The sequence below is a fragment of the Arachis duranensis genome, chromosome 3 (genome assembly GCF_000817695.3).
Source record: "Arachis duranensis cultivar V14167 chromosome 3, aradu.V14167.gnm2.J7QH, whole genome shotgun sequence".
Lineage (NCBI taxonomy): Eukaryota > Viridiplantae > Streptophyta > Magnoliopsida > Fabales > Fabaceae > Arachis > Arachis duranensis.
The window spans coordinates 39,249,604-39,277,391 of NC_029774.3; the positions used below are offsets into that span (position 1 = coordinate 39,249,604).

The following is a 27,788-nucleotide window of genomic DNA, read 5'->3' on the forward strand; positions in this document are numbered from 1 at the left end:
ACGGCTATCTCCCTCGTCGATATTTTTCGACGACTTGCTGTAGATATTTTAAAAAAAGATAATTAAAAATAAACTAATAAAATCGACAGTCTGACGTTAATTTTTTTATGTTGCATTAAATCTTTTTAACTATCGTCATAGTGTCGACGAATTGGGGCTGAAAATATTTTATTCTAAAATCGACGGACGTAAAGTCTATTTTTATATTTAAAATATCAACAAAGATCCGTCAATAAATTTAAATGGTCTAGATTACTCTCTAAAATAAAATAGATGGTGTGAATTTAATGCATAAAATAAAATAGACGCAAAAATCGTTACTTTTTTTTAAATTAAAATCGACAGTAATACTGTCTATTTTTATTGCTAAAAGCACCCTCCCCACGTCCAATTCCGGCCTCCAAGTCCATAAACACCATTATTCTCCCAAATTCCTCACCAACCCTCATTTTATCCTTTTTTTTTTTCTGCATTCCTCACCAATTCACCACCAAGTTCAAAAACAACCCTCATTCTCTTCTGCCGGCGTCACGGTTGCGCCGCCGTCACTCCGTTTGCTTCGCGCTCTGTTGCTGCCGTGCCCTGCGGTAAGAAGCTTTCAATGCCCTGCGGTAATAATCTCATGCCCGAAGGTTCATCCTTTTCCCCTGATGAAACTGATATTCCAAAGGGACTAATTAGTGGTCCATTCAATCAATGCCCTGCGGTAAGAAGCTTTCAGTTATGAGTTAGAAATTACATTTATTAGTAAAAGATACTAATAAATGAATGAATGCAGGGGCACGAGCCATTTGTTTCATATGAGGGTCTTGAGCAGCTGCACCGGTTCTTGTTTGTTCTTGGGATCACTCATGTTCTATACAGTTGTCTGGCAGTCGGTTTGGCAATGAGCAAGGTTGGTCGGCAATAGACTTTTCCAGCTTATTATGGGATCATTTGCTTGTTTCAAGCACATGTTGTTGTCTTCTTTGCTTTGGCTCATTTTTAGTTGTCTGTGGATTTTTACATTTTTAGTAGAACAATTAATTTCATACATGCATGTTATATGTATACTGGACTTTGCCTTTTGTGATATTGAACTTTCAATACTCTCTTAACTTGCATGGATCCAGTCGCTACACATGGCAACAGACTTACCACTGTTGCTGTTGATTCGCCTCTTCTCTCAACAATCGTTCCATCGATCTCGGCAACACCGTAAGTATTCTCTCTTTACTCTCTCTGCATAAAACAGGTTGTGAGGTTTTCGCTTTTCGTTTTGCTTTGCTCGGATTTATATTTTTAAGAGCAATTGGTTAATCTAAATAATAATTGAAACTAATAATTTTTAGCATAAAAAATAGAAAATTAGTTAGTATTGATTAAATATACATGTACCAAGATGGTGAAGAAGTAGTTGTGAGAACTGTTTGCTGTTTGATAATCTGACATTTTTCATTGTTGGTTAAATCTTCGTTTGTTTTAGTTTAATCGTTTGAGTAAAGTTAGGGAACCAAAAGCATATCAGCCAAAACCCAGCCAAATACCTTTGGATGAATTCAAAATTTTTACGAGTTAATATATATATGGATGTTTCTTCTACTAAGTATTAGAATGTTTCTTTTTCATATTAAATAGATGTTCTTTTATATATTTTTCGAATTTGTGATTGTTAGAAGTGGATAGATTAATGTGAGAAAAAAGAAGAAGATTTTTATAGGTTTTAATTAGGTTTACTTAATCAATTTAAAATTTTTTAAATTTTGAATTTAAAAAATTTAAAATAAATTAATTATTGATATAAATTAATATAGTTTTGTTTAGTTTTTGGCTGATAAGCTTTTGGTTCCTTATACTTTTCCTAATCGTTTTCATTTTCAATATACAGGTAATTCATCAAAAGTATAGAATTTCCTATTATGAAATCATTAATGATTTATGCCCTGTAAGTCGATATCCATTTCAATCTTCATAGTGCCTTTTTTCCTCCTTTTTTTTTTGTTATGAAGGCACTTTGAGATTATGCTTATGCATATGATCATGAAAGCATTATTTCTTTTTATCTCTTCTTCCGTGTCTTTTCATTTTCTGTATGTCTCTCTCATGTCTTTTTCCACCAACTCTTGGTACTATTACGGCAGATCCTAAGTATCCAGCAGCTGTATAGAATATGCTCGCTTTACTGGGATGCTAACTACAATACTCGAAGCGTATCTCCTGATGTAAGTCTGTATCTATATTGCGTCTGAATTCAGTGACAGGGGCATAGCTGAAGTTTATGCATTCGATTAATGCCAATTTTTCTTCAGGTCCTTTCGAGCATGAGGATGCTTATGGTCAAGGACTCCAATAATGCTCAGAATGATTCTTTCTTGTTGGATGATAGCTCCAGGTTAGATTGCTTCCAAATGGAATGAGATTTAATAACATAACATGAACTTTGTGTGAAAACTTATATAGCAGGCTCATATCTTTCAGTTTTTTGGCCTAAAGTTGAGATGTTAACTAGGAAAATTGGTGACATGTTTACTTTCTTTCACAGCATTCCTTTCTCAGTGGATGACCTGTCTATATCACTGCAAGAGAAGGATTTCTTAGACATGAAACTGGCGGACGAGCTTCTCGAGAATCCAGACTTCCAATTTTTAAATGAGTAGTAGGCATAGTCACAAATGTTTTTTTCTGCTTGTTTCTAGTGAAGTTGTTGACATATTAAGTTTCTAATTAATGCATGTTTTGAGTTCATTATATATGTGTTTCTTGTTCCTGGTTGGGGGGAAGGGATTTACCAGGCATCAATGTGACTCATTTAATAACTGAGTCATTCTTTTAAAGGGTAAGTTCATGGTCTTTACAATCCCTTTATTATGTCAAGATACATTCTTAAAACTAAAAATACGATATTATTAGCTATAACTTATATAACATCCTTATGTCATGACTGTTATCTGCTAGTTCCAGCAAACTAATTTGCCTTGATTTGTCTTCTGTTGTTCATGTATTGTGGGTGAATTTATTTTTTATTCTTTATTCAATCTATTAACCGGAATTCATATAAAATTTGCAGGCTCTTATGAAAAATTCAACTGACGCCACGAAGGAATCAAGGGTCCCTGAGATTTTACATTTGGTGAGTTATCTGCGATATGTAATTTAGACAGACATAGTCATCTTAATTGTTTCTAATTTAACATATTGAAAGTTATTGCTCCACATAACCTTGTTAAGACGAATCAAATGCTAAATTTTCTTTGTACAAGCATTAGAATACGTGGAAGAAAGGACCTGATATTTTATTCTAGTGAAAATACCTATTATTTTGTTTAGAGTTTTTATGTTTGATGATTATTTATTATTTTGATAAGTTTGTAAATTCATTATTTTTATATTCAGAAGTTTATTTATCTAATATTTTGTATAAATTTTATTTCTATATTTAAAGGTTTATTTGTATTAATTGTCTACTAATTTTCAAATAGAAAAAAATAATTAAAAAATTATAGATATTAAAATCGATGGTAGTATTGTCGCTTTTTAAATTTAAAATAGATAAAAAAAACAAAACAAAATACAGACACAGAATTTGTAGCTATCTAAGTAGTTAAATCGACGGTTATTTTGTCGATTTTATTAAATCAAATATCAACAAAAGGTCTGTCAATTTTATATAATAATATCGACGGCTTTGTTGTCGATTTTATTAAGCATTTGTCGGTATCCAAATAATTAAATCGACGGTTTTTTTGTCGATTTTATTGAATCAAATATCGACAAAGTGTCGTCGATTTTGAATAATAATATGACGGCAATGTTGTCGATTTTAATAAGAAGGTAAAATTTCCAAACACATATTATAGACGGAAACGCTGTCGATTTTATTAAATTATTGTTGACGGCTACGCTAGCCGTTGATTTTATTAGAATTTTGAAAAATCGACAAGATTAATAGCGACCATCTCTGCCGTCCATTTTTAATATTATCGACGGCTTAGCCGTCGATTTTAACAATGTTTCTTGTAGTGATTGACGGCGGGACAAAATTGAGACGATTTTGAAACGTTAAGGACTTAAATACGACGAAAACGATAAATAAAAATAAATTTTAATTTAATTTTATCTTTTAATAATATCAATTTTTTACTGTACATAGTATTCAATTATTTTTTAATTAGTACTTAATTACATTACTTTCATTTTAAATAAATTTATTTTTTTTATAATTTTAAAGAATTTTAATACATTAGATACAAAAGGCATAATTTATATTTTATTGTATATATATTATTTTTTCTTTTTCGCAAATTTATATACTAGTCATTCTACAAACATTTTATGATAACTAAAAATTTTTAAGAGTAAAATTATATAAAAAAAGTTAATTTATTTAGAATGAAAGTGATATAATTAAGTGTAATTTACCTAGATATGATTAAAAAATAATTGAATATAATGTATAGTAAAAAATTGATATTATTGAAGAATAAAATTAAAATTTATTTATATGTATCGTTTTTGTCCTCAATGTTTTTGTCCTATTTAAGTCCCTAACGTTTCAAAATCGTCTCAATGTTGTCCCGCCGTCAATTCTGTTAATGGATTCCTAACGGCAGGACAACATTGAGTCAATTTTAAAACGTTAGGGACTTAAATAGGACGATTGAAACGTTATGAACAATTTTGTGACTTATCTTAAACATTGAGACAAAAACGATACTTTACTCTTAAAAAAAAGCACACATATTAACTCAAATAAAAAAGCTATATAATACAAAATAGAACTTAAATAGTATTGAAACTTAAGAGTGTATTTAGTTTGTATTTTTATTTTTAGTATTTTCTGTTTTTATAATTTTATGAAGGAAAAAAAAGAAAAAAGTGAAAATACAAAACAAAATTTTATTATTTTTATTTTTTTATAAAATTCAGAAAACAAAAAGTACTAAAAATAAAAAATAAAAAATAAAAACAAAAATCGAACACACCCTAAATTTACATAGAAGAGAAAATATCTACAAAAATAAATGATATTTGTATTATTTTTATATCTATTTCTCTTGTATATCTTTCTTTTGTAGTATAAAATACAATTTTTTTTTGTTTACTTGTTATCAATCACTTTTAATGTTAAAATCAAAAGATACAAAAAAATAATAGATATTATAACGTTTCTTCTCATCAAAATAAACATCAAAGACAGAAGTATAATTGCTTTCTTGAGAACAAAACCTTTTGTTTGAAGACTATTTGTCACACTGCATACAAACACAAACATGATACGTAAAGACTAAAGAGTATTATGGTTTCTAGTTTTCTCCATCCCAAAGATCATCAATAACGAATCCACCGGGTGGTGCACAATTCTTTACCTTGCGCTCCTGTTTGATTTGATTAATCTTTTGGTAGTCATCATTTGTGAGTGAAAAGTCAAATATTTCTAAGTTCTGTTTCATTCTTTCCTTATTGTAGCTCTTCACTATGAAAGTCACACCCTGTTCATACAGCCATCTAAGACTTACTTGAGCAACAGTTTTTCCATGAGCATGTGCAATGTGCTTTAGTAATTCACTGTCCATAACATCATTACTACCCCAAATAGCTCCTTTGGCTCCCAAAGGAGAATATGCAGTTACCATAATATCCTTAGCTTTGCAATATTCTCTTAGATTCTTCTGCTGCCAGCAAGGATTCAACTCCACCTGTTTGTGATTGGTGGTCCAATAAAATTAAAGGTTAAGTATACTTTAACCTAAAAATTAAAATTGTTCCTAAAAATTTTTTGCGTTTAAAATCATTCATAACGTTCAATTTTGTTTCAAAATAATCCTTGTTAGTAATAAATTTGTTAAAGACGAAAATACCCTTTTGGTTTCTTCTCCTATTTTTCATTTCCGAGAAAGCATTTCATCTTTCCTTCATCACTTTTAACATTAAAAGAAGAAAACACTCACTCTCCAAAATGTTTGCTTTGAAACCCTAACACAACATTTCTCCGATTGAACTTGCGTTGGTGGAGAACAGATTTCACAATTGCCATCTCCAATGAGGATGTGATCTCGCCCAATTCATTCATCTTCATAGGAATCGAAGTCTTGCTTGAGGTATGGTTACTTGCGTTTTATGGTCTCTTTATCTCAGCTATTTTTTGTTGAAAGAATTGTTTAAAAAAAATTGAACGTTAAGGACGACTTTTAATACAACAAAATTTTGAAGACGATTTTAATTTTCAAGTTATATATTCAATTTAAAATCGTACTTATATTGATGTGTGTAATTATATATAAAAAGTTTACTTGATTAACCGCCGGAGGAATTGTAGCAAAAGAGAGGAGATTTTCAAGTTTTTTGCAAGAGAAGTTGCTGACTCCAACTGATTTAGTGAGGCCCAAGTTGTGACATTCTTCCATTGAAGCCCACACGCCCTTCAAGTCAAATGGCACCAAGTCATCATCATCATAAGGAAATTTCTTTAGCTTAGGCTTCGCACTTATTGGCCAGTGGATTAAATAAAGATCCAAATATTCTAATCCAAGACTCCTGCGTGCATGCATCAATCACCAAAAGTTTATTATTATTCTACCCAGCCAATCTCATATCGTGTGTTTGTTTCATTGCTCCACGCTAAGTCGCTAAGATGTGTGACTTAAGAAAATTGCACATATCAATTTTAAATTTGACAAATAAAGGGACGGCCGTACTCTCTTATATATAAAAATCCAATTTCATCATGCATTAATTAATATGTTTGACTGATTAAAAAGATAATATTATGTATAAGGTAATTACTCACACATTTTTGTGTAAATAGTTTAGGTAAACACATTAAATTATATAATATTACGGCGAACTTGTTCTAAAAAAATCATATTTGAGAAATTAAAGTTAAAAAATAAGATTTGAAAAAATAATAATTTTTTAAATTTTATTTCAGAAAAAAAAAACAATTAATAATGGACTCTCAAATAAACCAACTTCACCTTATTAGACTAAAATATTTTTTTGGGTATGTTGGGTAACTAATAACTTTTTTAGAATAATATGAACAACTATCAATAAAATAAAAACACATTACACTTTTAAATTAGCCACTTAAATCTTAATATTAGAAATCCGTACACCTAGTAAAATGAACATCCGATATATCTATTATTTATATTGTTTAGTATTTTTATTGTTTATTTATACTTTTTCTATTTTTTTGACAAAAAATATCATTTTATTTTGCCAAAAATTTTAGACAAACAAAATTTTTAGCGAGTCAAGTCTGATGTTCGGGTTGAATAAAAAGTTATTAAAATAAATACTTAATTATTTTTGCCAAATTCAAAAGAAATTTTGAACGAAATACTTGTTTAGCTCGCTACTTTTCCAGATTATTCAGGCTCAATTTTTTTAAGTCTAAAGGGATAAATGAATCCGCGGATTTAACTCATTTTAACAGCCCTCTCAAATGTATTAACACCCGCAATAATAATAAAATGGTGAATTATAAAAGAGCAGTTAATCTTCTACCTAGAGAAAAGTGTTGTAGATCTTACCGAAGTGAATTTTGTAGAGCAGGAAGAACAAGATGGGGATGGTTATCAGATAACCATAACTTGGAAGTGATAAAAAGTTCATTCCTGGAACTTATGAGACCAAGTTTAAGGGCTTCAGCAATGGCTTCTCCCAGACCTTGTTCAGAGCCATAAAAGGAAGCAGTGTCAAAGTGCCTGTAACCGAGCTTGATGGCCTCAACGGCCGCAGCTTTGACGGTGAGGTCATCGTTTGTTTCGGAACCTGTTCCGAGGCCCGTCACTGGCATGGTGAATGATGATTGTAGGACAACATTTGGGACTGGGACCGCTCCTTGTTTTGCTGTTGAAGACATTGTATATATGTCACAAAATATATGCACTTGATGGTTGCTAATAATAACTTATTAGTATATATGGAATGTATTATGTATGTGGAGGTGCTAAGTGGTAAAGATCCCTTTATTATATAGCTAATTATGTCTAATTTTTATTTAATTTATTTTTTATAATAAATTTTAATTTTTTAAAAAATATTTATTTTTATACATTTTAAATTAAATATTAATTTTTTAAACCATTTTAACAAAGTAGACAATGCGTGCGTATCGCTTCATTATATAGTCAAATGAAGCGGCCCCAACGTCGGAATATGGTATTTAATTACCTGTTACGTATTTATTACCTTTCGTTTTTAATGTATTTGGCGGAGTTTGAAACGAAATTCTAAGGGCAGATAGAAGATAATTGTCAAGATATTTTTAATATAGATTCTGTTTAAGATAAGCTTATCTAACTTCATCTTTCTAATTTGGGTGATATTCCCAAATTTGAAGTCGTTTTTCAGAGTATCGTTCCAAAGAATTAAGGTCAAACTCATAACTTTTTTCGTGATTCATTGAAGTAGAAGAACTATCTACAGATATTGATATTGTAAAAGTTATATATTTTTCTTTTTAAATATTAGCCTTCCTCTTAAAAAATGCATCATTAACTCTTTGATTTTTTATAATTATTTTATATAAAAATTTGAATATATATCTAATAAAATATATAAAAAAATTAGAAGGACAAATATTAAAATTTATAATGTAGAAGGAATGTTGCTTATTGAATAGAGAGTTGCGAAATGCGAATACACTCAATTCAGTCCAAATTCGATATGTTTTGAATGTTTAAAACTAAAACTATTGTGCAATAAAAACAAAAAATGAAGATTGAACTTTAGTATTTTAAGTCATAATAAAATATTTGAGCCAACTGAACAATTTTTTATTTTTTAAAAAAATATTACTAATTTTTTTTAGTAAAAGTTTTGGAGGGGCCGTGGCCACCCCTTGTCTGAACTAAGCTCTACCACTGTCTTGAATCATGCTGATTTTATTGTGTTAAATACGTAGATAAACTACATGGACCAGAGATTATTAGTTAGACTAGTTATCTTAATTGTTTAATTATACTATGTACGATGCATTACATATTTTTTTTGTTGTTAATGTGGTTAATTATATAAAAAAAATATTTAATAACAAAAATTTTTTTGCCTCCAAAACTTTTTATAATTTATTTTATTTATATTACTTAATAACAGTTTTATTTTTTATTCTACTCTCTTATAATTCCACTTATTATATTCTTATCAAATCCACTTATTAATGATATTAATTATAATATCATCATATCTCTTATCATTAGACATTCTTATAATCAATACTTAATATTCCTTTTTATACTTTGATTTTTATATTTAAAAATACAATTAAGATTAATAATAATAATAAAGAGCGGTAATGATAATATCCATTATATTCAATAATTGTAATTGATTTTTTTGTGTATTATGTAAAACTCAGTCAAATCATAATTAATTAAATAATAAATTAAATAGGAGCGAATGTGGTTAGAAAACTTAGCAATCGGAATTTGATAATTTAAATATAATATTTAGACTTAGTGAATTTTTCTGAGTCAAAAAACATATAAAAATGTGCTTTAAAATGTGCTTAAAAATATTTGGACTAGTTTTCTGCTTAAAAATGTTCACTGAAAATTTGACCGGTAGTACCGGCTGAGATCTGTTCAGTACTGCAACTGAGAAAATTAATTATAAGCGAATAAGTTTAAGAAATGAGAATTTATAATTTGGGACGATAGAAATATTTAAAATACGGTTTAAAACTCTAACCTTAGAGGTTTTGGCACAAAATTAGGTCACGGACTAAATCAAGTGAACCGGACCCAAGTGGATCCAAGAGCCAAACATATATAAATATTAGTTATGAGATTTCAACCCATTTACCCTAGAGAATGAGAGAGGGGGCGGATAGAGAGAAGAGGGAAAGAAAACCTAACTTCCCAAATTTCAAATCACCATAACTTTCTTTTCGGAACTCTGATTGACGAGCCGTTTGCGGCCACGCGTCGCTCTTCTCATCCTCTACAATTCTATCTAAGTTTTATGGTGATTATTCCATTGTCCTCTACCCACTTTTCGTTTTTCTCTTTAAATTTGAATTTAGTTTGGGTTTTGAGGAAATCTTGTAATTTTGGTTATTTAGGGGTACTCTAGTATGAGCCATTAGTGAGATTTATCATAAAATATAGTGGGTTAAGGTAAGAAATCCTCCAACCCTTGTGATTTATCATTTTCATGAACTCTAGGTTGATTGTAAGTGTGAAATTGATTATGTTAGAGTACTAGTTGATTTTCGTGCACAATTGGGAGGTTGGTTTTGCTTATAGAGCTTTGGTGAGGCTTGGAGTTAAGGTTGGTGGAGACTTTTAAAGAAGAGGCTCAATTGGTTTGACTCCAAGAGGTACGATTTAAGTTTTATTTAAGTATCGTGTGGTGTGATGAGAATTCTTAGGCTAGATGCCCCTAGGATTAAGTTTGGATTGTGTAAATAGTTGGTACTAATATGTATAGTTAATATGTAATGTAAATTAATGTTTGGGTTGAGAATTGTGTGAATTTGTATGTTTGGTATGTTGAGAATTTGATGAATTGGATAATAAATATTGGTTTGTGAAATATGCATTTAAATTGTGAATTTGGGCCAGAGGCCGTGAATCGTGGGCCAGAGACCGGAAAAGAGGTAAGAAAGGTAAGTGATGTGTGTATTGTGTGATGTCATATGAGATTGAATGGATATTGAATATTGAGTGTGTGGATAAATGGGAGGAATGTGGAATAATAAGAAATTAGAAATTTAGGAATGGAAGGTGAAGAAATTGAATTGAATTGTGTAGATGAGGTAGGTTTGGTTTTGGTTAGTGTAATTATGTGAATGTGGTTGGGTTGTGGTCATTTGGATGAGTGAAAATGACTTTGGCTTGTGAACATTGGAAAAATTGGTGATTTTTGTTTTTGGATAAAAAAATTGATTTTGACCAACTTCGACGGTCCATAACTCGGTCCTCAAAGTTAGGAATTCTTCAAAATTAGATTTTTATGAAAGTTCATTCAAGGATCTTTCCAATGGTTCAAAAATCGTTGAAAAAAGAATTTTGTAGAAGAACTTATATGTGGCGGAAGTTTGAGGTTTGAAAATAAAATTCTGCAGCTATTTCAGACTTAGTAAAATTTTTAAGAAAACGTACGCCCAGGCGTACGCATGGCCGACACGTACGCGCAACCCATATAATTTACCCCCACCCCACGCGTGTGCATGGCCGACACGTACGCGTCGCTGTATTGGTACTGCTGCGTGGTAGAAAAACCAAAGAGTTGTGATGGTATTGTGCTGGATTTGTGCGCGGAGCACAAAACGCCTCCACGCATACACGTGACTGACGTGCACGCCTCACTCTCCTTTTTGATTTCTACGCGTATGCATGGATGACGCTCACGTGTCACTTCCATTTTCCGCTTTGCACGCGTGCGCATGGGCGACGCGCACGCGTGACCCTATTTTCAGCAAAATGAGTTTTTGTGTTTTAAAATCGAATTTCATACCTCTAAGCCTCCATTTCCACCCTTTAAGTCTTAAATCGTTGTAGTATGCGTTGTTACGAGAAGAAGTTAAGAGAGAGGAGGTATCTTGGTGGGAAGTAAGATTGGTAAGGGTTGACTTACATATGGAAGATGTGAATATATGAAGTATATGTAATGCCATTGTGATGATGGATGGTTGATAATGAATGAGTTAGTTTTGAGAATGAATATGACTTTGAGATGAGATTAATGATGAGAGTGATAATGATTATGGAAATGATACTGAATATTGAGATATACCTTCCTGGGTAGATGCAGTGGAGTGATTTTGCTTGTTCCGGATGAGGTGAGATACACCCGCTTGGGTAGATGCAGTGGAGTGATTCCGCTTGCTCCGGGATGAGGTGAGACATACATGCCTGGGTAGATGCAGTGGAGTGATTCCACTTGCTCCGGATTTGGTTTTGAGACTCTTAGAGTAGATGTAGTGGTTAGCCCCCACTTGCTCCCAGACGAGTATGATTTGAGATTGAAATTATCTTAGTCCCGAATTTCCTTGGGTAGATGCAGTGGGTTAGCTCCACTTGCTCCAGATTGAGATCCGAGATTCTGTTGATCCTACGTTGTAAGATGTGACCGGACACTTTGACCTTTCCGGATGAGCTCTGATAAATCTCAATTTTGTGGTTTATCTTGTGTTGATTTTAGGGAATTTTATCAATTTTTTCCACACTTATTCAATGAAATAGTATGGTTTTGTAATTCTCCCTTAATTTGTGCTTAAGTGTAAAACATGCTTTTTAGGCCCTTAAATTGGTAATTTTAATTTCCCTTTAGATGCCTTGATGTGTTTGTTAGTGGATTCAGGTTGAAAAAGTTAGGAATGGATCAAAGGAATGAAGAGAAAAGCATGCAAAGTGGAGAACTCATGGAAAATTAAGGATTTGGAGTGCACCATCGACGTGTACCCGCAACAGACGCGCACGCGTGGAGATGAAGTCGCATGGCGACGCGTGAGAGGAAAATGCCAAGCGACGTGTACGCGTGACCCCAAGTGTCTCTCTTTATTAATTGTCTTCTTTAATTGCTTGCTTTATTCTCTTGCCATTTATCTTTCTTGCACTTTCACCAAATCAAACCCCCATGTTCCTTCATAGCCAATAATTGACCACTTCATTGCAATTTCTTGTGAGACGACCCGAGGTTTAAATACTTCAGTTAATTCTTATTAGGGTTTGTACTTGTGACAACCAAAATATTTTAAATTTGATGTGAGAGTTATTAGTTGGTTTGGAGCTATGCTTACAATGAAGTTCTTATTTCTATGAGAGAAATTCTAGACCGACAATAACTCTCCTATCAAGCTCTCCCCCATGGATATTTTATTTTGATTGGTTATGATTTTGAGCTTGAGGATGCACGCTCACAGGGACTGTCCAGTGGTTAGCTACCAGGACATGTCGGGTTGGCTATGTAATCGACAGATGATATCATCAGCCATAGGGAAGGAATTCATCATTTGCATATGTTTGACTTGTTTGTGTTTGCCTATCTAATTTGGATTTCTAAATTGTACATATATGCTATGCTATCTGGTTAAATGCTACTTGCTTTACTTGTACTTTGATTGTGTATTACTTGTCTGTATTGCTTGTGTTTGTACAACTGAGAGGTCCCTCATGCTGGTGTCGGTTGACGCTCAGGGCTATTTTTGTGGAAATGAAATAATGATATGATTAATTTAAAATGATGATTATTGAATGAGGTAATTTGAGTTTCTTGGGTAGACGCAGTGAAGTGATTTCACTTGCTTCAGGTAGAAAATGAGATAATTTGAACTCCCTAGGTAGACGCAGTGAAGTGATTTCACTTGCTCCAGGTGAGGATATGAGATAATGATCTTAAATTGCTGATACAGAACAGCTGGGGATGGTTTTGTTTATAATTCTGAATGTAAATTGTCGAAGAGTTAGAAAGTTGGGAAGCATGGAGAATATGAATTAGATTTAGCATTCCCTTATGACAGTTGCCTATTTATAGATTAGCGAGAACATAGGATGAGTAATTGATGAAATGAAGCTTAGGATGCTTAGTGAGTTTTTATTACAATGTATTGTATTTATTTGGCACTTTTACCGTACTGGGAACGCATGGGTTGGGGGTTCTCATTCCGTATATATCTCTTGTTTTTCAGATGCAAGTCCAGGTGCTCAGTAGTGAGCTGTGGTTTGTCTGAAAGACAGCAAAGACCTCTAAGATCTCTTATTTACTTTTGCTTAGATTCTCTCCGCTTTTGTTTTTAAAGAACTCATGCTATGTATTTAATCCTTTTGAAAACTTGCCTATAGAGGCCCTTGTGTATCATTTGGGAGAGATTAGGAGATATGGTAATCAAACTGCTTTTATACTGTATCCTAGCCGGCCTAAACTTCGTAGGTCGTGACTAGTGGCTATTTACTTATGTTATATATCTATATATTGTCCTTCTCTTATTCTCCTTAATGCATTTATCCTTATAACGCCTTCAACTTCACGCTTTATCTTCTTTTGTCGAAATGTGAGTGTTACGAATTTGTGATTTTATATTTACTCTTTTCAGACTTCTCGTTTAATACTCCTTTCAATTTTACTTATAATTATGTATTAAAAATCTCCCTTAAGAGTTGTACCACCTTATTATCATTGACTTATGACTCGAGCATAAGAATTTGAATATTAGGGTGTTACACATTAAGGCATTTATCATGACTTACCCTAATATATACATTCCGTTAATTCAATTATGTTCATTCAAAAATCACAAGAATAATACTATTTCAAGCACAATAGTGTATAAGCCAAGAAATTTTACAAGAAGTCGCCTTTATCATTACAAATAGTATGGCATTTCAATTCGACCTTAATACGGTACCTATGACAGAAGATGCTGAAGAATTTGAACAATATACGGACTCATCCGACAAGATTATTGTCAGTCAACTAATTTTCGAGAATATGGAAAACTGATGAGGTATTATAATAACCCGGTTTATTTTTTGTGTATTTTTTATGTGCATTTATACTCATATTGTACTATTTAGTGAACTGCCAATTTTAGCACTTTATGCATAACATTCGTAAAGTTCATCAAGTTCATGCTCTATGCAATCAATAAATTCATATGAATAACATCCATAATTACATGAAGTTAACATCCACGTTAACATCCATAATGACACGAAATTAGCACTTAAAATTACAGTAATGTGTTTTATTTTTTATACTCGATAGTGAAATTAGCTACTTTTGTTTAGTTAACTATTAGGTTGAGTTTTATTTGTTTTTTTCTTTTTTTTAGGTCATAAATCAAGCTATTGGTGATAAGGAGCTAGAGCTCGAGGAGGGAATGTGCTTCGGCATATTAGAAGATGCGTGTACATATTATTACCGATATGCGGTAAATAAGGACTGGTTTTGTCGTCAAAATAAGAACCACCGGCTGGGTGACTAAAAACAGTCAGAAGGTGGTTATTACTTAGGCTTTGCATTGTAACAGAGATGAATACCGCACATCCCGTGTGAAGGAACCCAAAGGAAGGAAAATAGTGGCCTCAACAAACTGCAAACCCTGTTGCTATTTAGCATTAGATAAAATGACAGGGTAGTGGAGGATTTCTCGAGTAGAGGTATCCCACGTACACTCGCTTAATCTAAAGCTATCTGGAACGTTCTTAACAAACCGTCAGTTAAGTATGCATGTAAAGGACCTGATACAGCAAAACAGCCAAGCTGGCATTAGATCGAGTAAGACATACCAGGCACTAGCCAATACCGCCGGTGGCCCTGCCAACCTCACCTTTACGGAGAAGGATGTTAGAAATTATATTAGTCGTTACTTACGCATTTTCGGGGATGAGACGGATCCAAAGGAGTTACTTAAGCACTTCTCACGGATGAAGGAGCTCAATCCGTACTTTTTCTTTGAAATAGATGTGGACGAAAACCATAGCCTTAGAAATGTGTTTTGTGCTGATGCTCGGTGTAGAGCTACATGAGAATATTTCGGTGATGTCATGACGTTTGACACTACTTACAAGACTAATAGATACTAAATTATTATCTTTTGTTCGACTTAATTAGATTTTTTTCCGCTAAGGCATTTGGATTTTATACCTACCTTACATGTTTTTATATTTCCATTGTTTAGGTACGACATGCCGTTCGGATCTTTCATAGGTGTCAACCACCATGGAATGTTTACGCTTCTTAGATGCGCATTATTGCGGAATGAGGAGACTCATACATTCCAATGACTTTTTCGGACTTGGGTGAAATGCATGGGAAAGGCCCCTGTATGTGTTATAACAGATTAATGCCTACAGATGCGTTCTGCGTTAGAGACCGCATTACCAAACACACGCCATAGATGGTGCATATGGCATATCCTAAAGAAGATATCACACAAGCAGGAAGGTTACTATCGTGTCGATTAGCTCAACACATGCATGGAGAGGATTATGTTTGAATCCAACTCTAAGGACTCATTTGGGAGAGATTGGCACGATTTTATTGAAAAGTATGACCTCTAAAATTCTAGGTGGCTAAACGGTAGTATAATCTCCTGGTTTATTGCTGCCTGTGTTTGGCTTCTTTATAGATGTTATTTTATAGTCAATATGGATGTTGCACTCATGGGTTAACTTACGCTATTCTTTTTGCATTTTTTTCTTTATTCATTGGCAGATATGTTTGCTGACCGACACATGTGGGTGCTAGTATTTTTCAAGGACGAATTCTGGGCTGGCATGAGAAGCACACAACATAGTGGGAGCATGTATGCAGTTTTTGATAAATATTTAAACAGTAAGATTTCTTTGTTGCAATTTGTTCGCCAATACCAAAACTGTCTTATAGACAAAGAGCAAAATGAGTTTGAGTGTGACGCTACTGATTTAAGGGGGATTATCCCTTGTGTTTCCATCTCACCAATAGAGAAGCAGTTCCAGAGAGAATATACAAACTCCATGTTTCGAGATGTTAAAGATCAATTTATAAAAAAGGCGGATTACAACATCTCCTCAATCAACCATCATGGCACAAGTACAGCTTGTGAAGTTGACCAACAAAAGATGGTGTCTGACATGTTAGTGTATAACAAATACCAAGTTGTCTATTGCTTGTAGTCATCAGAAGTTCAATGTGACTACTTTATGTTCCAATTGTATGGTATTTTATGCTGCCACATTCTTGCTGTTCTTTTATATTTTCGTGTAACAGCAGTGTCCTCACAATATATTCTATCTTGGTGGAGTAAGAATGTTAGTCGGAGACACACATACATCAGAAGTAGCCTTGACATGGACCGTTCTAACGACAACATGACCATTTTTAGGGAATTGTGTTTTGATTTTTACAATGTCGCTCAGGATTTCATGGCTACTCCAGAGGTTACTGTTATATTGCGTGATACCATTGATAGTGCTCGGAACAAGTTCAAAGAACACAAGAAATCCGAGCATCAAGCTGCACATGTACCAAGTGCAATTAACTCGCATATGCGTGATGAGTGTCCCATTAGCATAGATGAGCTACAGGGCCCACGACGTGTTCCTACGCGAGGTCATCCAACATCCACCAGACTTGGGGCAGATCTAGAAAAATCTATTTAAAAGAGAGCTCGCAAACATAAGAACACGCATAATCACAACAAGGAAAATATGAGATCTATCATTTTTCACGTCATTTGTTTGTTTTTAGTGTGCTAAATGGATGATAAGTTAGGATGTTATTTTTCAATATGATTTGTGTGTTTAGGGACCTAATGGTAATGCACAACCATCTCTTACCAATGTGGCATCCTCCTACAAAGATACATAGTGGGCTTGTTCAGAAATGACAGACAATTTGGCTATGTGTTCTGGTTCCTACACATCACTATTGAATTCATTCCATAACGCCGAAGAATTGTGTATGTGCACCTTGTGTTTTTTTCATAGCATTAATGTCATGTCCATCTATTTATTGTTTCGTCTTTGTTTTGTTTTTAAATTTTTTTTCCACATGAAGCATTTTTGGAGGATTTGAAGTTTAACATTACTACATATCATAAGCTTTAGAGTTTAGCAACTGCTTTGTACTTTGGTCATGCTTCAACTTTATTTTACGTTATTATGATTTGGTGGTTTATTGGGTTGGTTTTATATATTTTTATATACGCAACTTTATTTTACCTTATTACAACTTCATATACCATTATTAAACAAAATATAATAATAGACTTGGGCTACTGATATACAACCTTTTTATTTTTTTAATCTTTTTTACCATTATTATTTCTTACTAATATTTAAAATAATAAATGTTCAGTTGATAATTTGATCATTATGATCATTTGGTGCATTACATGAAATTAAATTTGAATTTTAAAAGTATATCGTACACAATAAGATCTTTATTTCATTATTTAAAAAATTAGTGATCAAAAAGGCATATCCAGACATGTATTTTCTTTACATCCAATAACATCCTCTAATCTTTGAAAATAACAACCACAATCGACAATGTATTGTTTGGGCATAAATATTTTTATCTGGATATTAAGTATAGATAATTTTAAAGTTCAATTAAAAAAATTTTCCTTAGATATACAAAAGAAAATTCAAACTCCAATTAATGTGTTCTCGATCGAGCAAAAACAAGCCAAACACATATTAAAAAAAACTAAAAGAACACAAAAATAATTTTTTTCATATATGATTTTTTATTGTGATATGACATCATATATAACATTCATCTGTAATTCATGATAACATTCATAAAATTTTGAAATCAAATTAACGGAAAATACACACACACCAACTCTTCTAATCCCAAGTTATGGCTTATAGTTATGTTTAGCTTTCTTAGCCCGTTCTGACCTTCGACCCAGTGATCTTGTCCTTGGATTCGTCCAGGGGCCTTCAATATTTTTCTTCTTTCCCTTATCCTCCACATGACGACATGGCACATTGAGTACACCCTCTACCACACTCCTAGAGACGTTGTCTTTGCAAATTGATATGTCGGTTACAATTTCCTTCCGAATTTGTAGCAGTTGGGCCTGTGATAACAAACAGATGTATGTGTTTGGTATAAAATATATTAAAGAAGCAAATATAAATTCAACCATTATAAGTAGAATTCATCCAAAAAGAGTTATATATTAATGATTAAATACGCAAATAAGCATCGGCATATGTTTTGGATTACACTAACCGTCGTCCAAATAGGCATGTCTAATTCATCCTCTGCCATGCTCTTTGGATCCCACATTTCCATCCATTTTATGACATATACGCCACAGTCTCACCTATGCAACACAAACAACAAAGAGTCGTGCCAATATATTTAAATTTTGCTTCGGTTGATTTTTTTAACCATTTTTTGTTTTCATCTCTAGACTTACCCATTTGACTGTTTTGGGAGCATTGTTTCATAACAACACTCATAGCCCTCAGCTGTGAATACTACATTCTGATCTATAGTTACAACCAACTTTTGGAGAAAAAAACCCTACGACAAGACAGATAGAAAAATTAGGGAGAAAAATAAAAAATACAACAAAGGCAACAACTAACACCCATAAAAATATGCATCGTCAAATCTATTCTCACTTACCACATATTTATCTATTTTCTCTCGCCACTCAGAGTGTGGGTCATTGTGCATGGAGTCTAACACCCATAGGTTATCAGTATGCCAGCGAAGCACATATAACCACTAGTGATCATTTTGACACACTGGAACAAACCACTTCATCGTTGAATAAAGCATGTTAGCATATAATTTTTTTCTCACATTCTTGTAATGAAAAATAGATTTTGTGTATAGATGTTAAGTAAATACGTGAATTACTTATATATTTAACTTATTTTGCGTTCCCCGCATCGAATCAGTGCTGCCATGAAACTTCTAAGAACAGGGACAAATCCAGTGTTCGTGCCCGCACATCGTTCAATATTATTATCAGTCAATATTAGGGCCTACAATCCCATTTTGGATAAGTTAAACACCTAAGAAAATAATTAAGAGTGATAGCTCATAAGTATAGATTTCGTATATCTTCAATAGTATCCTTCACCGAGGCAATTATGGATATTAGTTAATATTAAGTGGGTAAGGACAAATTTCACTAACCATTAGTCTCGGTGGAATGCAGTACAAATCGGTGCAAAATCTTGCGTTACTCGAAGCATTGAACATGAAACAATAGTAATCAACCACTTGAATAGAAAAAATGCATTGCATTTCATAGCACTTTAATGCAGAATACATACTCACCAATTGATTACGATTTTTTTCGGTCTTACGATATCGCTTACTCTTCTACGCCATCCTAGTGATTGCAGGTCCGCTTGCTGCAGCTGAATATCATCACCATTGCGAATCCATGCGAGTATGGCATTCTGTGCAACCTTACGATCTGTCACCTACTTGTATATCTTGTTCATGTCATCACCTGTAGACCTTGTAGTAACCCCAAATGGCATTGGTGTGTTCACCACATCTTCTGATTTTCTTATATTTTCTAGTGCTTCAGGTTCCAGAGTCGCATTTCGTTCATTTGTTATCGGAGATCAGTGCGACGATTCTGGTATGTGCATCTAAGTGATGCCAAGCGAGAATGAAGGGATTAAAAAACCTGGATTGGGTCCTCTGGTGCAACATACACTACCATTGCAAGTTTTTCGGAATCCCTGCACATTCATTAACAATTAAGTGCTCTTAAGTGAGTGCCTATTGCAACTTCTCGTACAATTATTTAATACTTTAGTTTAGTAGGAAGCATGCATCTCCAAAAAGGGTGTTAGCGTGAACTAAAGTAAAGAAAGTTGTGTAACCAGCATACAATTAGATAGATAGCATCTTGATGGTAATCAGTGGCTAAGAGCAGGGAGGGGCTGAATCTTAGCTTTCCTTTTCACAAAATATAACTTTTACTTTTCCAAAGAACTTCAGGAGATATTTTAACTTTTTGTCTCGTAACAAGTTAAGAGACATTTTTGTTTTGTCTCGTAACAAGTTGAGAGACATTTTTTATTTTGTCTCTAGAGAACCAGAAATAGAGAAGAAGCAGAGAAGAGAGAATCACACCACGATGTATCCTTGTTCAACTGCTAAGTGCAATGCAGCCTACATCTAGTCTCCATAATTACAATGACAAAATTTTACTATCTTTAACAGATTAAAATCACCAATTTCTTTCTTTAGGATCTACCCAATCCTATATGAGATAAATCCAAATTCTAACCCGAATCTGAACTTGACTTGGACTGAAACCAAGGTTTTCAACTGCAAAGTGCTAACCCAACTTGCAAGAGAATCTCCACAAGATCATGAAACAACAAAAAGATGTACAAAAAAACTCTGAGACATCTATGGCTTTTTCTCTAATTTTGATCACTGTCTTTTTCCTCTCATTGGCTTTTTCTTACAAACCTCACCATGTTTGCCTTTTTCACCATGAGACATAGATAGACAAAACTTAGAAAAAGAAAATAAAATAAACATCATTGAAGGAGAAGAATTCAGGAAGCTTGGGTAGCTATGAGAGCTCTGTGCTTTCACTTACTCTCCTTGATCTTAACCCATGGTCGTTCACCCTTAATATAGAAGGGGAAGCTTCCAAGGTTGAAACCCTAACCCAACAACTTCTTCTCCTACCAAAGAGTAGCAGCGGCTTCAACAAAGAGGGTTGACAAAGTCGAGGCTGATGCATGCAAGCTTACCTCATCACTCTCACTCTTTTTCATCAAGCTTCTTCCATCTTGGCAATTGATCTTGACTTTGGCCCCAAGAATGGATTCTGACCGTTGATGGGCTTCTAACTCTGGATGGCTTCAACCAACAACACAACTTATTAAAATTTTTAGAAAATTCAGCAGAATGTACCCTATAATTAGAATCTCCTGCCAAATATAATTATTATTTTCTGACAAATCAAATATGTTTTAAACAATAAATGATAAATAAATATAACATTTTTCAAAAAGAAAACAGCTGCAGGCATAAATTGTAACATGCATGCATTCAATAAAACATCAAATCCTAACCGTTCTAGTGTGCAACCCCTTATAACTCCACAATTTTTCAACAAATTTAACCACAAATTTAACCAAATTTAACAAAATTTAACCACTGATTTAACAAAAATTCTAACAAAATGCTAAACTCATAAAATAATATAGAAAAATAAAACAATCATAACAAAAATAAATCTTATGATAATGGCTACATGGTCACTTTAATGTAGTGGTGATAGAGGCGACAGTAACGGCAATGTGAACAGCAACTGTAGAGGATGCGGCGGGAATAGCAGCAGTAGTAGAATCAACGATAACGTGCAGCGGTGCTGAGGAGAAGGGTTTTGCGTTTGAATTTTATCCCAATTTTACTGGCAGATTAATCTGCCAAAACGACATATTTCACTAAATTGTGATACCGGCGGAATATACTGACAGTAAAATTGGCGCAGGTAAGTTACGTTTTTGTGTCAACAATTACCGTCGACTTTAGTGGTGAAAAAGTTATTCCGATGGTAATCTTTTTTGGTAACGAATTTCTCCTCCTTTCTGTAAAAAAACCAATGCTAAATTCACCGATACAAATTGACGCTAAATCCGATGGTAATTTCGACGGTATTCAGTGTTGTTTTTGTAGTGCAGATAATATGAGAGTTATAGTATCATGTGAAGGAGTTCTAATACATTTTTGGGCTAAACATTATTACATGTGAAATCCTAAGCAGTACTTTTAATCAAAGCAATAAATCCCTCCTTCAGTTATGCCTTACAAAAGATGATGCCAAGTAACCTAATCACAGATCACAGGAAAATTATGTCAAAATAAAAAAAAATACATTATTGTCCACAATAAATTTGAAAACACGTAAGAGGTTTTAAGTTATATTAGGCACATAAATCCAATTGTTTAGTTTATAACACATGTTTTGATATTTATCATAAAGTAGAGAAGAACCATGATTTAAAACTAGAATATTCTAACCATTCATTACCAACGGATACTTGTTCAGTTTTATTTGAAGAGTCATTAGAGGATAATAAATTTGCATAATCAGGTAAGATGATGGCTGGCTTCTGAGTCTACATACCAGGCAATATCAGGCATAGTCAAGTAGATTGTAATATATATATGCTTTATTGGGTTGATGAAAATATAAATTTGGGGGGTAGTGAATGAGAGTTACTATAAGAAACTTGAGGCTGAGATGATGAGAAAGCAAACTAAGGGTCATAAGAAACAAATTTGATCTATCACACAATTGACATTGTGGTCTTGGGTTTGTAAAATGTCCTCCACGGTTAAATTGGGCTCTATGTTCCTTCTATTACTTTGACCTCTTCTTGAATTCGCCCAGATCAGAATAATGATGAAGACTGAGCCAGATTGTCTAAAGTAATGCCTTGTTTAATCCATCTAGTATGGCTTGAATGTGATCGTTCTCATTTAATAGGGTAAATCAATAACAAACAATAAATCTACCAATTCCCAAATGGTTTTAAATAAGAGTGAATTGTGATTATTGTTACAGTAAATATTGAAGTATATTTCTTGCAAGCAACTGAATCATCTTTTTTCTTTTGTTATTTTCTCAATTTCGAACTAAAGAGAGATATTGGAAGAATCTAAATAATCCTCCACTTCTAATCTCTGCACTATGAGAAATGATGTGTGTTCCCATGTAGTGAAATTCTCTTCTTCAAGTTTGTCTAGAATCTGCAACAAAATGTATTCTTAGTGTTAGAAGTCAAATTTGTGAGAAAAAATTCGATAGATGTTCAAAGATATGTTGAAATTTGTGCAGCAAAAGTAGTAAGCCTAACTATAAAGAACAAAGACATGTCCTGGTGTAATCTTGGAGCACTCAAGAACTACATAAATTAAAGCAAAGAAGAAATGAATAGGAATGAAAATGCATTATTGAATGTTGATTTTAGAGTATTGGAAGATGAACAATATAATTTATTGCTATGCCTAAATATATAATTTAGTTTTTGAAACAAAAATAATTAAAATTTTTTAAATTATAAGATGTAAAATCTAAATGAAATATATATCAACTATAAAATTAAATCATGATCGTTTGAATTAGATATGACTAAAGAAAATATTGAAACGTATACAATGCAAATTACAAACATTTGAATAAAAATTTGATTAGATTAAATAAAAAACATAACAAATTATATTGATTATATTTTTTAAATTAATTCAAATCACATATCTCATTTGTAGCGACAAGAAGAAAAATAATAAAATGGATATATATATATATATAATTTTTAAGTATATATTATTAGAATATTATAATTAGGGAATAAAATCAGAAAAATATTAAAGAGAATTAGAAAAAATCAATGTGATTTATTAGGATATTATTCCATAACGAGCGTATTCTTAGCGTACTCTTGGTTTATATATTGGTAAGAACCTTGTAATCACAGATGAAAAATATGAATAAAAAAATACTTTTTTAAATAATTCTTCGTAACATTGTGTCAGAGAAGAGTTAGGTTCTAGCGACTCAAAATTCTGACGAATTGACATTACAAATTGCAAATATACTATACAATAGTTTTGGCATGCGATCATCACAAATCAATTCTGATAATTTGTCAATTGGTTTCAAACTAAACGGATATAATTATCTATTATGGTAACTCTGATGAAAAAAATAATTGGTGGAAGAAGAAAGAAGAAACACACCAAAGAAAACTGCTCTAAAATTGTGGGTTACCAGATTGGTGGAAAAACAATCCAAGTCATCGGAGCTGCCGCTATGAGCATCCCAGAAGTCACCAGTAGCGGTGGCGAGGCCAGAAGAGAGGAAGCAAGTCACGATAGTAAGGCAGCCGCGGCAGTAAGGGTAAGAACTATTGAACTCCTTGGCTACTCAGCCCAGACGGCGACTCAATATAAAGAGGAGACCCAAAATCAGAATTTAATTAAAAAGATAAATGAATGGATTTTCGATTATGGGGCTACCGATACTATGATTCATGATCTCCATGATTTTAACAGCTTGACTATACCCTTAAAAGCCCATATTGAAACAGCTAGTGGAGAATTAATTGATGTTAAAGGAGGAGGCTCCATTACAAAATTGAAATTAAAAAATTATCTCTATGTCCCTCCACTATCATCAAAATTATTGTCTGTTAGTCAAGTAACAAAGGAACTAAATTGTGTGGTACTCATGTACTCTACCTTTTTGCCTTTTAAAGAGATCATTGGGCGTGGTACTGAGCAAGAAGGCCTTTACTATGTTGATGAAGTAGCACACCAAGGTCATACCATGCTTGCTCACGGAACGGTTACTAGGCAACATTGGTTATGACACAGGCGTCTCAGACATCCTTCATTTGGGTACCTCAAGTTTCTATTTCCTAGTCTTTTTACAAGTAGTACTGAACCCCTCAAATGTGAAACTTATATTCGTACAAAAAATCATAGAGTTTCTTTTCCTCCAACCAACACTAGAGTCAATTCCAGTTTTTCATTAATACACTCTGATGTGTGGGGCCCAGCCCCTATTTTCCATAATAATTTTCAATATTTTGTATTATTTGTGGATGATTTTTCTCGCATGACTTGGGTATATTTTTTAAAACACAAACTTAAAGTACCTAATAAGTTCTTTGCTTTCTACCAAATGATTCAAACTCAATTCAACAAGAAAATCCAAGTATTTCACTCAGATAATTTTTATGGAATTTATAAACCAATCAATGCATGATTTTTTTATGAAAAATGGTCTTATCCATCAAACTTCCTGCCCAAATACGCCTCAACAAAATGGTGTGGCTGAGCGGTGAAATCGTAAGTTACTTGAGATGACCCGAGCCATGCTTTTTGATGCACAAGTTCCAAAAAATTTTGGCCTGAAGTTATAGCGACCTCTGCCTACCTACTAAATCGCCTACCTACCCAAGTTCTCCACCACAAAACACCCTTACAAGTCTTGGCTACTCAGACTGCAATCCAATCACTCGTCGTATTCATGTAACCATGGATTGTGATTTTTTAGAATCCGAATTTTACTTCAGCCTCCAACATGGCATTTAGGGGAGAACAATAATGAACCACCAAGTTGTCTAAATAACCTTTGTTGCTCAGAAACTATTCAAACAGAACAAGTAGATGGAGCCACCAAGTATACTTCACTCAACGTAGAAAATAACTCGGTACAGACAACCAGTGAGAGTCCTTTTGAGAATGTCAGACAAGAGGTAAGTAATTATCAATCTGATAATTTACTCCATATTTTTAATGAGACCACTAACAATAACAGTATAGCATTGAAACATGAAGAATCAGAATCCAATACCTTTATTCTTCCTCCAAGAAGAAACAGAGGGATGCCTCTTGATCGATACTCACCAGAACATGTTCCTCGTAACTCAAGATACACGATAAGGGTGGCTAGAGAATGAATAGCAGATGTTGCAAAGGCTTTTTCCACCAGACTCTTAACAGAAGACATTCCAAGAACTGTCCGAGAAGTCAATGAGAAAGTTGAATGTCGAAAAGCATTGAATACAGAAATAAAAGCTCTAGAGAAGAACGGAACTTGGGAGAAGTGTATCCTACCGACAGGAAAAAAGTCAGTCGGGTGCAAATGGATTTTCACCATTAAACACAAGGCAGATGGAACTATTGAACGATACAAGGCAAGGTTGGTGGCCAAAGGTTATACACAGACCTATGGTATCAACTACACTGAAACTTTTTTACCGGTTGCAAAGATTAATACTATCAGGGTGTTGTTTTCAATAGCAGCAAATGAAGATTGGCCACTCCATCAATTTGACGTCAAGAATGCTTTCTTGCATGGAGAGTTAAAAGAAGAAGTGTACATGAAAGTTCCTCCAGGTGTCTCAACAGGAATTAAAAAACATGAAGTTTGCCATTTAAAGAAGGCTCTTTATGGGCTTAAACAATCTCCACATGCTTGGTTTGAAAGATTTACAGATGCCATGAAAAGGTATGGGTACAAGCAAAGTAACTCTGATCATACCCTTTTTTTGAAAAAATGGAGAGATTTAATCACTTGCCTAATAATCTACGTGGATGATATGATCATAACGGGAAGTGATGCTGAAGAAATTGAAAAATTGAGAAGGAACCTATTTATAGACTTCGAAATGAAGAATTTGGGAAGACTAAAATATTTCTTAGGAATAGAGGTTCTACGACCCAGTAAAGGAATCTTTATCTCCCAAAGAAAGTACATTTTGGACCTTCTGGCAGAAACAGGAATGGTGGATTGCAAACCATCCAATAGATACACCCATGCAAGTTAATCACAAGTTAAAGATAGTAGAAGGTACCACCCTAGCAGATAAAGAAAGGTACCAGCGACTGGTTGGAAAACTAATTTACTTATCACATACTCGGCCTGACATAGCTTATGCTGTGGGAATAGTAAGTCAATTTATGCATAAACCACAAGAAGATCATATGAAAGCTGCTATGAGGATAGTTCGATATTTGAAGGGAGCTCTAGAAAGTGGAATCATTTTCAGAAGGAATGGTCATTTGAAGGTTGAGGTATACACTGACGCAGATTGGGCGGGCAACCCAAATGGTAAAAGATCAACAGCTGGTTACTTTACATTTGTTGGAGGCAACCTGGTAAGGAAAAGTAAGAAGCAGAAAGTTGTAGCTCTTTCAAGCGCAGAGATAGAATTTCGAAGGATCGTTAAAGGCATAACTGAAGTATCGTAGATAAAAAAATTGATGACTGGTTTCTACCACAATTGCCAAACCAGTTGAAATGTGACAACAAAGCCGTAATCAGCATTTCAGAGAATCCCGTACAACATGATAGAACAAAACATGTTGAGGTGGATCGACACTTTATCAAAGAAAAAATTGAGAATGACATTATTAAGCTTCTATTTGTGAGATCAGAAGATCAGTTGGCTGATATTCTTACTAAAGCAATTCTAAGACAAGCCCTTATTAAAGTTCTAATTAAGCTGAGTATTGGTGATCCCACTACTCACCTTGAGGGGGAGTATTAGAATATCATAATTAAGGAATAAAATTAGGAAAATATCAAAGATGATTAGAAAAAAATCAATATAATTTATTAGGATATTATTTCATAATGAACGTACTCTTAGCGTACTATTGGTTTATATATTGGTAAGAACCTTGTAATTACAGATGAAAAATATAAATAAAAAAATAATACTTTTCTAAATAATTCTTCGTTTCTTTTCTAAACTATTTGTACCATAGTAACACATATAAATGTAATTATAAACTTTAATTTATTTATTTATTTATAAAAATACACCATTTAATTAAAACAGTTTTTG

At 33.3% G+C, this 27,788-nt stretch overlaps 2 protein-coding genes across 2 annotated transcripts; one reads left to right on the forward strand and one right to left on the reverse strand.

Moving 5' to 3' along the window:
* Positions 1-488: 488 nt before the first annotated feature.
* On the forward strand, positions 489-2,848 carry LOC107479028 (MLO-like protein 4). Its single transcript, XM_052258295.1, has 6 exons — positions 489-706; positions 779-895; positions 1,113-1,197; positions 2,121-2,201; positions 2,289-2,371; positions 2,522-2,848. Exons 1-4 carry the CDS (start codon positions 602-604, stop codon positions 2,144-2,146), a joined length of 333 nt encoding a protein of 110 aa, XP_052114255.1. The 5' UTR covers positions 489-601; the 3' UTR covers positions 2,147-2,201; positions 2,289-2,371; positions 2,522-2,848.
* A 2,269-nt stretch (positions 2,849-5,117) lies between these two features.
* LOC107478821 (NAD(P)H-dependent 6'-deoxychalcone synthase) lies at positions 5,118-7,912 on the reverse strand. Its single transcript, XM_016098958.3, has 3 exons — positions 7,515-7,912; positions 6,270-6,513; positions 5,118-5,675 (listed from the first exon to the last, which is right to left on the reverse strand). The coding sequence occupies exons 1-3, from the start codon at positions 7,844-7,846 to the stop codon at positions 5,283-5,285; spliced, it is 969 nt and encodes a 322-aa protein (XP_015954444.1). The 5' UTR covers positions 7,847-7,912; the 3' UTR covers positions 5,118-5,282.
* Positions 7,913-27,788: the final 19,876 nt, after the last annotated feature.